Source organism: Oncorhynchus kisutch, linkage group LG18 (genome assembly GCF_002021735.2).
Source record: "Oncorhynchus kisutch isolate 150728-3 linkage group LG18, Okis_V2, whole genome shotgun sequence".
In the NCBI taxonomy this organism is placed as follows: Eukaryota; Metazoa; Chordata; class Actinopteri; order Salmoniformes; family Salmonidae; genus Oncorhynchus; species Oncorhynchus kisutch.
This window is the reverse complement of record NC_034191.2, coordinates 48,116,894-48,130,469: the sequence shown is the minus strand read 5'-3', so window position 1 is coordinate 48,130,469 and position 13,576 is coordinate 48,116,894. Positions and strand designations below refer to the sequence as shown.

The following is a 13,576-nucleotide window of genomic DNA, read 5'->3' as shown; positions in this document are numbered from 1 at the left end:
AAGAATCTTCCTAGAGCTGGCAGCCCGGCCAAACTGAGCAATCGGGGTCACCGTCCTTGGTCAGGAAGGTGACCAAGAAAACGATGGTCACGCTGACAGAGTTCCTCTGTGGAGTTGGGACAACCATCTCTGCAGCACTCCACCAATCAGTCCTTTATGGTAGAGTGGCTAGATGGAAGCCCCCCCCAAAAAAGCACATGACAGCCTGCTTGGAGTTTGCCTAAAGGGACATGAAGGACTGTTAGACCATGAGAAACAAGATTCCCTGCTCCGGTGAAACCAAAACTCTTTGGCCTGAATGCCAAGCGTCACGTCTGGAGGAAACCTGGCACCATCCCTTGGTGAAGCATGGTGGTGGCAGCATCATGCTGTGGAGAAATTTTTCAGCGCCAGGGACTGGGAGACTAGTCAGGATCGAAGGTAAAGATGAACGGAGCAAAGTACAGAGAGATACTTGATGAAAACCTGCTCCAGAGCGCTCAAGACCTCAGACTGGTGCGAAGGTTCACCTTCCAACAGGATAATGACCCTAAGCCCACAGCCAAGACAACGCAGGAGTTTTTCCGGGACAAGTCTCTGAATGTCCTTGGGTGGCCCAGCCAGAGCCCAGACTTGAAGCCGATTGAACATCTCTGGAGAAACCTGAAAATAGCTGTGCAGCAACGCACCCCTTCCAACCTGGCAGAGATGTTTTGTGAAGGGGGTAGTACACAGCGTTGTAAGAGATCTTCAGTTCCTTGACAATTTCACGCATGAAATAGCCATCATTTCTCAGAACAAGAATAGACTGACGAGTTTCAGAAGACAGTTCTTTGTTTCTGGACATTTTGAGCCTGTAATCGAACCCACAAACGCTGATGCTCCAGATACTCAACTAGTCTAAAAGCCTGTTTTATTGCTTCTTTAAGCAGAACAACAGTTTTCAGCTGTGCTAACACAATTGCAAAAGGGTCTTCTAATGATCAATTAGCCCTTTAAAATGATAAACTTGGATTAGCTAACACAACGTGCCATTGGAACACAGGAGTGATGGTTGCTGATAATGGGCCTCTGTACGCCTATGTAGATATCCCTAAAAATCTGCCGTTTCCAGCTGCAATAGTCATTTATAACATTAACAATGTCTACACTGTATTTCTGATCAATTTGATGTTATTTTAAATGGACAACATTTTTACTTTTCATTCAAAAACAAGGACATTTCTAAGTGACCCCAAACTTTTGTGTACATTTGCAAAAATAAAACATTTACTGTTTTTGCTTTGTCATTATGGGGTATTGGGAAAAAAATCTACTTAATCCATTTTAAAATAACAACAACAACAAAATGTCAAGGGGTCTGAATACCATCTGAATGCACTGTATATATACACTGTATATATACAGTATTTAAAAAAAATCTCTTCTAACGTTTTATCTCAGGATGTTGATTCAAATGACCTTTTTTTTGTTGCTTTGAAACACAGCCTTGAATCAATCAGTTCTACAATATCATTAGAATCACTGAGGCCATAGTAATTGATTGATTACATTTCTCCGCATTTACTGTATGTCTCTGAAAATAGAAACAGTCCCACAGAATACTGTAAATGTGCCACTAATAAATGACCAAATATGATACAATGATAACTTGTACTCAGTGACCCAGAGGCACTATATGTGTCCCAAATGGCAACCTATTCCCTATGTAGTGCACTACTTTAGACCAAAGCCCAATAGTCCAAAAGTAGTGAACTACATAGAGAATAGGGTGCCATTTGGGACACAGGGCCTAAACACAACAGTATAGCTAGCCTAGGGAGGATCCCAGGTATTCCCTCAGTACTGGCTGTGGTCCAGGCAGCGCCACTTTGGGTTGGCTACAGTACAGTACCCACTGTCATAATAAGATAATATCACTGTGCCCAGCTAGCACGTGTGTAGACTGGGCACTGCATTGTAACTGTGCGGGTGGGCAGGGGGGGGGTCTTTTCACAATCTCCAAATCGAGAACAAATCCAAGAAAATAAATAAAGCAACACCTCACCGCACATTCCCTCCCTCCTATTTGACCTAGATATTGTGTGTATGTATTGATATGTTGGCTATGTGTGACATTTTACATTTATGTAGTGTTGTCCTTGTCTATTAATGTTCTGTATCACAGTATGTCATGTTCCATGTTTTATGTGAACCACAGGAAGAGTAGCTGCTGCTATCGCGCCAGCTAATGGGGATCCTAATAAAATACCAAATAACAAATACCAAATGAGCCCTGAGGTGAGGCTGCCTGGCTGGCACCGCGCCTCGCAGGCAGGGTCACCCAGAGTTCAGCTGCCTGGGCCTGCCACAGGGGCTGATGGGAAATAAACACAGAGCGGAGCTGCAACATGCCATCAGACAAAGAACTGAAGATAAGTACATGGATTCTCTGTGCGTTTTCTTTTTTCTGGAGGTGCAGACAGGCAGGCTCGTACATAGGCTACAGATAATTTCCTTGGAAGGATGGTGTCTATATATCCAGTAAATGAGATGATAGTATTATGATATTTGGGGGATCCACCGCAATCTAGAGTGGAATTATACAACATTTGGGACATGCTAGTTGTGTCTGTGTGCACTCTCTCTGTCGCATGTGCACCGTGTGTCTCTCTCTGTCTATCTATCTCAACATTGCTTATTGTATTAGCTCTCAGCAGCAGATAGTGAATATCTGATCCAGTGCTGCTGTACTCCACAGTATCCACAGGCCCAGGGAAGAGAAGAGCCAGCAGCAAACTCAGAGATGAGTCACCACAGCAATGGGAGAGGGTGAGGGGAGTTCGCTGAGGGGTTGCCCTGGCAACCCATCCATGTCGATTCCCCTCTGCCAACTGCCAGATTGATAGTGCTCTACACAGCTTCTTTCATACCGGATGTTGCCTCTGATCTAGCCTCCACAGGTGTGTGTGTGTATGTGTATGCGCGCGTGTGTGTGTGGTATGTTTGCCTCTCACCGTGGCATGAGAGATGGTGAGCATGCCACCCTTCACTGAACACTTCCTCCTCTGCCACACCTTCCTCAGCCTGGAGGAAGACAGCAACACCAAGGCACAACAAAAGATCAGAAAAGGGCTTTGCATACTTGAGTGTATTAATATAAACGCTTGTTCAGTACTGTTCAGTGTGTGTGTATGTGTGTGTGACCTACCCATCACTCTTCTTCATCAGGTAGCCTTTCTTCTCACAGCCAAACTCTTTGTTGCCCTGCAGCTGGTGCATGCTATAGCCACCCTGCTTACTCTGGGAGTCCTGTGGCAACACATACAGTGTTCAGACACAGAAAACTCAGCAAATCACCACACACAACCAACCAAATATGCCTCTTACGGAGAGTGCAGGCCAGGGTCGTTATTATTTATCGGTTCATATTTGATGTTCAAAGGACCATGGCGTCCGTCCCAAATGGCAGCCTATTCTCTATTTAGTCCACTGCTTTTCACCGGGGCTCGGGTCCATAGAAGTGGACTGCACGGAGAATAGGGTGCCACTTGGGACGCAAGCCATGTTCTAAACACACGATTAAATGAAAAACACAGTGGAGTGCATGCTCTTCAAAATGTCTCAGAAGTCAAACGCAGGCAAGACCAACAGAAGCATGCCAATCATGCACACTTACTCTTCTAGACTTGAGTCCAGACAAGCAGCGAGCAGAGGGGGAGATAGAGGGAGAAAGTGTGAAAGAAGCAGCTGAGAAGTAGGCGTGAGACAGTGCCTGCATGCATGCATAGAGTGTAGGTGTTAGTTCAGTACAATATCTACTGAGGGGTAGTGAGAGGGGTAGTGAGTGAGTGACAGTATGTGGGTGTTATAAACCACATGATGTTTAGTATGATTCGTCCCAAATGGCACCCAGTTCCCTACATAGTGCACTACTGAACAGGGCCCATACACTCTTGGAAAACAAGGGTCTAGCACCTAAAAGGGTGCTTCGGCTGTCTAAATGGCAGAATCCTTTGAAGAACCCAGGTAGAACCCTTTTGGGTTGCATGTAGAACCCTTTCCACAGAGGGTTCTACGTGGAACCAAAAAGGGTTCTAACTGGAACCAAAAAGGGTTCTGACTGGAACAAAAAAGGATTATCCTATGGGGGCAGCCGAAGAATCCTTCTGGAACCCATTTTTCTAAGAATGTATGGGCCCTGTTCAGTAGGGCACTATGGAGGGAATACGGTACCATTTGGGACTAGGCCACTAGCAGAGACTTGCAGTTGTGTCGACACGGCAGCCCAGTCCATCTCAGCTAGGCTCTGCACACTATTACACAGTATCGTCATTCAAAACACAGTGAGCAGCTAGCATACACTAAGCAAATCTCAATTTGGGTATAAGACTGAGGGGAAGACCACATTGTTGTTGTTGTGTATAAGGCAGTTGTGACCAGTGAGTGCTCAGAAAGAGATTAGGGTAGGTTAGTTAAGACAGTGACTGGCTCCCCACCAATCAGGCACCACACTGGCTACCAGCATGGTACAGCACTTGATGCTCACTCTGTGCTACACGAAGCTAGCAAGTAGGTGCACCCACCATAGGGTCAAAGGTTACGGGTTACGGGTGAAGAGTGTACAGTCTGATTCTCTACCAAGCAAAGATTCTGTGAACGCATGGCTGGAGGGAGTTTCCATTATATTCTTAAATTAACACAAGTCCATTCCATCTAAATCCACGAGGGGTAGTGTACGAGTGCACAGCAGAAGGGTAGAGAATTGGAATGCAATTGATATGTTTGCCAACTATAGGCCGCTTGGGCCCAATTGGCCCTGTTTAGCCCTGTTTGGCCCTGTTTGGCCTGGTTCCTGCCTACCTCCTTCTGGTCCAGCTGAAGGGAGGACTTGATCAGATCTCTGAGAGCAGTCAGATGTTTCTTCTCCTCATCCTGGGTCTGCTTTATCTGGGAAGGAGATACACAGGGTGAGATTAATACGAACAATGAGTCTGGATAACAATAGTCTGTAGAGTAGCAGCAATCAGATGGAGAGAAGTCTGTGGGTGGGTATCTACATTGTAGAGGTCAGCAGCCAGCTTCTCAATGTACTGCTTCAGCTTATCCGCTGTCTTCAAGCCATCTTGGAAGAAACTGAAAGAGAATACAGGGCGGATATTAGAATTCCACTGACATTTTCACAGTCATTTGGTGGGGCGTAGCATCGTTTACATCATTTAGAAATGTCAAGTGTCATAGAATGTTTATATAGGCATTAGGAAGGTCATAAGGAGTGGAGGGGTGAATGAGAATGATACTGATGCAGTGTATAACACTGCTTGGCTCTCTGGCTTTTGGCAAATATATTTATCTCTCTCTTTCCTTCTCTCTTTTTCTCTCCTGTCTCTCTCTGGCTGACTATGGCTGTGTCCAGAGCTGAATGTTAAGCACCTCCTGTCATTATAGATCTGCCAGTGTCAGTGGCACCCACCAGAATGCAGCTCTGCATCCTTTCAGCTCCACTAACAACCTCTCTCTCCCCATCTCTCCATCTCCCTCGCTCTAGGCATCCATCAATCCTCCCTCAGTCCACTCATCCTACTGTAGCTTACAGTTTTCTCGACCTTTGTTTTTCCATCGTTCTATAAGGCATGCCTCTACATAATGATTTTTCACTGTCGGCGTCATAAACAGTAGGACAGCCATAGGTTTGTGTTGAGTAGATAACAAGAAAACTGCATTGTTTTGTTGTGACATAACCACCTAGCAACACTGAGGCTGTCAGGCCCGTCGGTGACGCAGCCAGGGGACTGCCGTTATTTACCCACAAACCCCCACGGCTGTCACAACGCATCGGCATGAAGGCCCATGCATATTTATGAGAGCTAAATATGACTCCTCAACCCTCCCTACCCAAGACCTGTGAATCATGCAGCACCATCACCCCACCCGAGAGAGAGGGATGGAGGGAAGGGGGGGTTGAGAGGATAAAGAGAAGGGAGAGAGAGAGAGACAGAGAGAGAGAGAGAGAAAGAGCAATCGCGGACAGACTTGAAAATCTAGTCGTGAGAGTACATAATTCCCTCCGAAAAATATTAATATTTTCCCGTGAATGTTCGATACATTAAGTGTTTTCCACCAATTAGTCACATCTAAGTAGACACATCTCACTAGTTGGGAGGGGTCTCACACTATGGTAAAGGAGGAATATACTGCGGTACTGTGCGGGGCGGCAGGTAACCTAGAGGTTAGAGCGTTGGACTAGAAACCAAAAGGTTGCTGGATTGAATCCCCGAGCTGACGAGGTAAAAATCCGTCGTTCTGCACTCGAACAAGGCAGTTAACCCACTGTTCCCCTGTAGGCCGTCATTGTAAATAAGAATTTGTTCTCAATTGAATTGCCTAGAAAAAGGTTCAAAAAAAAAATATATGTACTTACTTGCACTGTGCGTGGTAATACTTGATTAGGTTCTGGAGAAGGTCCACTCCCTTCTTGGTCTTGATCTCATTGACTTTGATCAGATACTGCAGAGAAAACACAAGAGGTGGTTTGTGAAAACTGACATCAAATAGAATGCTCCGTTACATGATTTTGGAGTATTTCACTGCTTATACATGGTGATACATTAAACCAGGGGTGGACAATCACTGGAGGTCTTAATTGAAGGCTATCATTTATTTGAACGGAAGGCTATCATTTACGAACCAGTAAATCTTCATGGCTTGGCTGAAGCAAAAGCCTGCACCCACCCACATAAATGGAAACTGAGCGCAAAATGGTCCACCCTTGCATTAAACCACCATAGAAAATATGTGTTGGTGTGAAATATTGAAATATGTCTTCTGAACACTTTGAAGGATAATCCTATCAGAATGCCCAAATGCTGGAGGATGATCCTTTGATCTACACTGCCAACACAGCATGGAGTCTGTGGGAGCTGGAAACAAAGTGGTAAACATCTAAACGTCACTGGAAGGAATGCCAACATAGAATATCATGAGAGAAAGATGTCCCTTGCCTGGTTTTACAGTAAACTGTGTTTGAAATGGATAACTAGAATTGTGTTTTTCCATTTGGTTTTTAGAAAACCACTCGGGCCTCCGGAGAAAGTGTGTTTCACTGACTAGCATCCTAAACGAGGCCGTCTAAAGATAGAGAACAAATTCCCACCAACAAATTCATGCCCGGCGAACAAATGAATACATCATCATCTTAATCTTACGTTTATCCCATGGCGTGACAACCTAGAACAGGTCGTGAAGGGACACTATGTAGACCAGAATGCCCTTCTGAGCCCCCCCCTGTCCCTGTGCTCCCAAAGCTTCTCTGCACCATTGCTTACAATGCAGTCATCTTTGTGTGTGTGTGTGTGTGTGTGTGTGTGTGTGTGTGTGTGTGTGTGTGTGTGTGTGTGTGTGTGTGTGTGTGTGTGTGTGTGTGTGTGTGTGTGTGTGTGTGTGTGTGTGTGTGTGTGTGTGCACGTTTGCGTGCTCCCCTGAAACAAAACACACACACAGTCACACACACATTGCTTTTGTATGCCTGAGAGTGTGCGGCTCAGAGATTAACCAAATTGGTCTGGTGTGGGTTTAGTGTGTGTTGTGAATGCCTGATGGTGCATGTGTTTGGGGGCTTTGTGGGAATGAGAGGCGATGGATGGATGCTACTGTATCAGTGGCTGGTCTCAGATCAGTAATACAGCCTGCTGTGATGAGCATTGCCTGGCCCTCTCCACACTAGCAGCAGCAGCAGCAGAGCAGCGTGGGATAGGAGACTGAGTCTATGTCCCAAATGGCACCCTATTCCGTATGTAGTACCCTACGGGCCATGGTTCAAAGTAGTGCACTATATAGGGAACAGAGTGCCATTTGGAATTCACCCTGAAAGCATCCTCTAATCTGGTGACTGAGTAATGTGGAGAGGGGGGGGGGTAACCATACCAATTCACACAATATTAGCACTGCTATCAGTCAAGTTTATAGGGTCAGGAGTTTTCCTTACCCTATAACTTGCCCAGGAAAAACTGGGCCTCTCTAGCACAACACTGGAAGCAATATCAACAACAACCCACGTGTAAGAAATCACCCTAAAAATCCAAGAGAGGCAAACCACCCCCTCTCGCTGCACACAGAAATAGAGGTGCATGGAGTGCCTCCGTAACGGTGCCAATTAGAATCCCATTGTGAAGCACTAAGTTAATTAATATATCAATTATCAGTACCGTTATGCAATGTGAGCAAATAATCTGCAGATAAAGAGGGAGAGTGGAGTATGCGTTTACGCCCACCGGGAGGTAGCTCGATGGCACAGCTGAGCGCATCGCTCTTACAATTTGGTATTTTACTCTAGAGTAGTGGTATTCAATTTCTAATGACACAACCTTAAAATCGGTACATTTAAATTTTCACAACAAATAACCCAATAAATTATATTTGCATTGCTCCTGTCAATATTAAAAGATCAAATAAATGCATTTACTCCATTTTCTTTTCTTCTACAAATTATATTTCTCAAAAACATTTGTACATTATCCCATAAAATAATCTGAACTCTTTTTTAAATATATATATACAGTACATACAGTTGAAGTCAGAAGTTTACATACACTTAGGTTGGAGTTTTTCAACCACTCCACAAATTTCTTATTCACAAACTATAGTTTTGGCAAGTCGGTTAGGACATCTACTTCGTGCATGACACAAGTCATTTTTCCAACAATTGTTTACAGACAGGTAATTTCACTTATAACTCACTGTATCACAATTCCAGTGGGTGAGACATTTACATACACTAAATTGACTGTGCCTTTAAAAATGTCTGAAAATGTTGTCATGGCTTTAGAAGCTTCAGATAGGCTAATTGACATCATTTGAGTCAATTGGAGGTGTACCTGTGGATGTATTTCAAGGCCTACCTTCAAACTCAGTGCCTCTTTGCTTGACATCATGGGAAAATCAAAAGAAATCAGTCTCCCAAGGATGAAGTCTGGTTCATCCTTGGGAGCAATTTCCAAGCGCCTGAAGGTATCATGTTCATCTGCACAAACAAGAGTACGTAAGTATAAACACCATGGGACTACGCAGCCGTAATACTGCTCAGGAAGGAGACGCGTTCTGTCTCCTAGAGATGAACGTACTTTGGTGCGAAAAGTGCAAATCAATTCCAGAACAACAGCAAAGGACCTTGTGAAGATGCTGGAGGAAACAGGTACAAAAGTATCTAAATCCACAGTAAATTGAGTCCCATATCAACACAACAAAGATCATACCTTTTTAGAGAAATGCCCTCTGGTCTGGTGAAACAAAAATAGAACTGTTTGGCCATAATGACCATCGTTATGTTTTGAGGAAAAAGGATCCGGGATGCTTGCAAACCGAAGAACACCATCCCAACCGTGAAGCACAGGGGTGGCAGCATCATGTTGTGGGGGTGCTTTGCCTCAAAAGGGACTGGTGCACTTCACAAAATAGATGGCATCATGAGAAGGAAAATTATGTGGATATATTGAAGCAACATCTCAAGACATTGGTCAGGAAATTAAAACTTGGTTGCAAAATGGGTCTCCCAAATGGACAATGACCCCAAGCATACTCCCAAAGTAGTGGGAAAATGGCTTAAAGACAACAAAGTCAAGGTATTGGAGTGGACATCACAAAGCCCTGACCTCAATCCTATAGAACATTTGTGGGCAGACCTGAAAAGGTGTGTGCAAGCAAGGAGGCCTACAAACCTTACTCAGTTACACCAGCTCTGTCAGGAGGAATGGGCCAAAATTCACCCAACTTATTGTGGGAAGCTTGTGGAAGGCTACCAAAAACGTTTGACCCAAGTTAAACAATTTAAAGGCAATGCTACCAAATACTAATTGAGTGTATGTAAACGTCTGACCCACTGGGAATATGATGAAATAAATAAAAGCTGAAATAAATCATTCTCTCTACTATTATTCTGACATTTCACATTCTTAAAATAAAGTGGTGATCCTAACTGACTTAAGACAGGGAATGTTTACTTGGATTAAATGTCAGGAAGTGGGAAAAACTGAGTTTAAATGTATTTGGCTAAGGTCTATGTAAAATTCCGACTTCAACTATATATAGTGTTTAAAAAATAAATACAAATTAATAATACATATATATACATGTATATATATATATATATATATATATACAGTGGGGGAAAAAAGTATTTAGTCAGCCACCAATTGTGCAAGTTCTCCCACTTAAAAAGACGAGAGAGGCCTGTAATTTTCATCATAGGTACACTTCAACTATGACAGACAAAATGAGGAGAAGAAAATCCATAAAATCACATTGTAGGATTTTTTATGAATTATTTGCAAATTATGGTGGCCCCACTGCAATTTTAGTGGGGTTGTGACCCCAACTCTGAATACCACTGCTCTAGAGGGATACAGCTCACTCACAAGCATTGGTTTACAGAAAACGACATACTGTACATCTCAGTCAGTGCCCAGTTTGTGCCTAATCAGTGCTCATTAGTCTGTGCCCAGTGTCCACTACTGACCTCACACATCTGGAGTTGGAAGAGACGGCGTTCCTTCTCCATCTCCTCAGCGATCTCCGCGCCTGTTATCTCCGTGCGAATCATCCCATGCTGCTTGGCATGCTCCCTCTTTTCCTTCTCGATCTTTGTACTGAAATTAAACAGACAGACAGACAGACCGACCGTGTTAGAGAAACCAGGCAGGCAGACAGACAGTGTTTAAGTCCATGACAACTCTTTAAATCTGATGGAATTCTCCGGGAGGAAGTAGAGTTTTCACAGGGTAGAACATTCCAGTTAAATGATCATGTTGCTCTGTGTGATATACAGTCCATCCGTTCTGACATTGTCATGACACCGTAAACAACTGTACGCAGACATAACCATATATAGTGCAAACCCCAGGTGTCCCAACACAGCTATGTACATCTACACTCAGGATCAATATTTTCCACAAAATCCACCAAGTTTCAATACCAGTAACAATTCATATTTATCTTGTGAATCCTGGGAAATTTAGCAAAAATCAGAAGTCTTCATTTAAATGGTTTAAAACCAAGATATGGTCACTATTCCAGAGTTCTCTCCAAATAAGAGGGCTACTGCACCACCTGCGCCACAATGTAAAGATTTCAGAGCAAGTAAAACTGATATTTAGTCATGATAAGAGTAACTATCTTGATCGCCAATGACGGTGTGAATTTGCGTAACAGGGCGTCCATAAATTCAGAGTGTTTTCACGTTCCTCAATTCAGTGCAGTTCGGCAGTAGGCTATCTCGACATAGAACGCGCTCAGGATGCACACCGAGTATAGCGTTGTCTAATCAGACAAACTTTGTCACGGCAGTTAAACGACCAAAGTTGCTAAGCTTCTTAGATAACCTCCTTCAACGAATGAAAGAATATCTCCTATATTTGGCCAAATTAATACAGCTGATGATTATACAGATACCAGATCAGCTCATGAATAACTGGCAGAAGAGAGTGGAAGTAGTATTATTTAAAAATATATATATTTCACCTTTATTTAACCAGGTAGGCTAGTTGAGAACAAGTTCTCATTTACAACTGCAACCTGGCCAAGATACAGCATAGCAATTCGACACATACAACAACACAGAGTTACACATGGAATAAACAAATAACACTGTCAATAATACAGTAGGGAGGAAAAAAAAATGAGAAAAAAAGTTAACGGTATCTTAACAAGAACAGACCCTATCTACTCTCATACCATTTGTTGATCACACATTCTCTACCGATGCTCTCACATGGGAACCAAGTAGGCCTACAGCGCAGAGAAGCGGGGGAAATGTCATAGAGGCGGTATTTTGGCATGCATAGGCGAGAGACATGCTTTGATAATGCATTGCAACCTATGGATTACAGAATAAAGTAAAAAATGTTCATGCAAAACAGGAGTCAGGATTTGGGGTTTCAGTGGGATTGATACTTGATAGGAAAATAACCTAGCCTCTAGGGCAGGATGTGTGACCGTCTAAAGACTCACAGTGACAGCTCAAAGAGGCACACGTTATTTTATAGGCTATTACTGCAGGGGTTTCCCAATAGGGTTTATTAACTGCATTCTGGTCGCATGTGCAGCCCGTCGGTGTCAATTATGCGTGTGCTTTGAATTAATGGCGACTTCGTGTGAAGTAAATATGCTAGGCTAAAGGCTACCACGCGACAACCTTTTTTGGATTATGTGCTATTATTTTTTTTTTATCTGCTTCTCTGCTTCCGTGCATATTTTGTATGTTGTGGAATTGCATTAGTGCGACATTGGGGGACTTTTTTGTTTATTTCCCGGGTCTTGTCATTACATTTTTTCGGGAAATGTGAAGAGTATTCCCTCTCCGGGATCCCGTTTACCAATGTTAATCCCTAATGTAGACATTTATTATTAACACACTTACAACTTAGCTTCATAATCCTTCCAGGCTTTGTCAAAGGGCTTCTTTATGTCCTGAAAGAAATAGGACAGAGTATGAGTAAACAGCAGTAATGAGGTCAATCTGAAATCCCACAGTGCAGTGCTTACTCTCTCTCCAACACAGGCCGACACCGCCACTGCAGCCAAGGCCTCATCCTCACAATTTATGTTTTGGAAACCCACTACCACGCCATGTTTCCAAACCTCACGGGTTCATGACCCCTTTATTCGTGGCGCTCGCCTTCAGGCACAACACAGGGACACTGTTTATGCGAAGATTTACAGTGTGATCTTTTAAACAGTCAGGCCCACTTGTCCCCCCCCTTCCCCCTTCTCCACCTCTCTCTCTTTCTCTCTCTCAAATGCAAGCACACTCTCACACACACCCACTCTGTCTCTCTAAAACACACACGCACAAGCACGGGCACACGCACCACACTAGGGCTGGGAATTGCCAGGGACCTCATGATGAGTTATTATCATGATACTTAGATGCCGATACGGTATGTATTGCGATTAACACAATTCGATATGTGTTGCGATTCAATAATGTGATTCAATACTGTGATTTTACTGCGATTCCATGTTCCAAACATATATTTCACCATATACATTGAGTGTACTAAACATTAGGAGCTCCTTCTTAATATTGAGTTGACCTCACAACAGCCTCAATTTGTCGGGCATGGACTCAAGATGTTGAAAGTGTTCCACAAGGATGCTGGCCCATGTTGACTCCAATGCTTCCAACAGTTGTGTCAAATTGGCTGGATGTCCACGGAAAACTGTTGAGTGTGAAAAACCCAGCAGCGTTGCAGTTCTTCAGCAGCTTTGCAGTTCTTGACACAAACCGGTGCGCCTGGCACCTACTAACATATCCAGTTCAAAGACACTTAAATATTTTTGTTTGAGCCTCTGAACAATCCATGTCTCAATTGCCTCGAGGCTTAGAAATCCATCTTTAACCTGTCTCCTCCCCTTCATCTACACTGATTGAAGTGGATTTAACAAGTGACATCAGTAAGGGACCATAGCTTTCACCTGGATTCACCTGGTCAGTCTATGTCATGGAAAGAGCAGGTGTTCTTAATGTTCTGTATACTCAGTGTATGTCTGTGACAAGAGAGAGTCATGATCAGTCATCGAAATAAAAAAGTGCTGAAAACAAATTGGCTCACTATTTAAAAAGAAG

The 13,576-nt window shown here is 43.5% G+C and overlaps 1 protein-coding gene across 5 annotated transcripts in view; it reads right to left on the bottom strand.

The window, feature by feature from the left end:
- Positions 1–13,576, bottom strand: part of LOC109908803 (arf-GAP with SH3 domain, ANK repeat and PH domain-containing protein 1-like) — a 76,421-nt gene that overhangs the window by 21,439 nt on the left and 41,406 nt on the right. For 3 of the 5 annotated variants that reach the window (XM_031796205.1, XM_031796208.1, XM_031796206.1), the window contains exons 7-14: positions 12,368–12,417; positions 10,469–10,598; positions 6,380–6,465; positions 5,019–5,094; positions 4,822–4,908; positions 3,638–3,646; positions 3,170–3,270; positions 2,976–3,045 (exon numbers count right to left, since the gene is read on the bottom strand). In XM_031796205.1, coding sequence (XP_031652065.1) covers positions 2,976–3,045; positions 3,170–3,270; positions 3,638–3,646; positions 4,822–4,908; positions 5,019–5,094; positions 6,380–6,465; positions 10,469–10,598; positions 12,368–12,417 — 609 coding nt within the window. The remainder of the gene's footprint in view (positions 1–2,975; positions 3,046–3,169; positions 3,271–3,637; positions 3,647–4,821; positions 4,909–5,018; positions 5,095–6,379; positions 6,466–10,468; positions 10,599–12,367; positions 12,418–13,576) is intronic. The other 2 variants (XM_020507504.2, XM_031796207.1) reach the window with 1 other exon arrangement.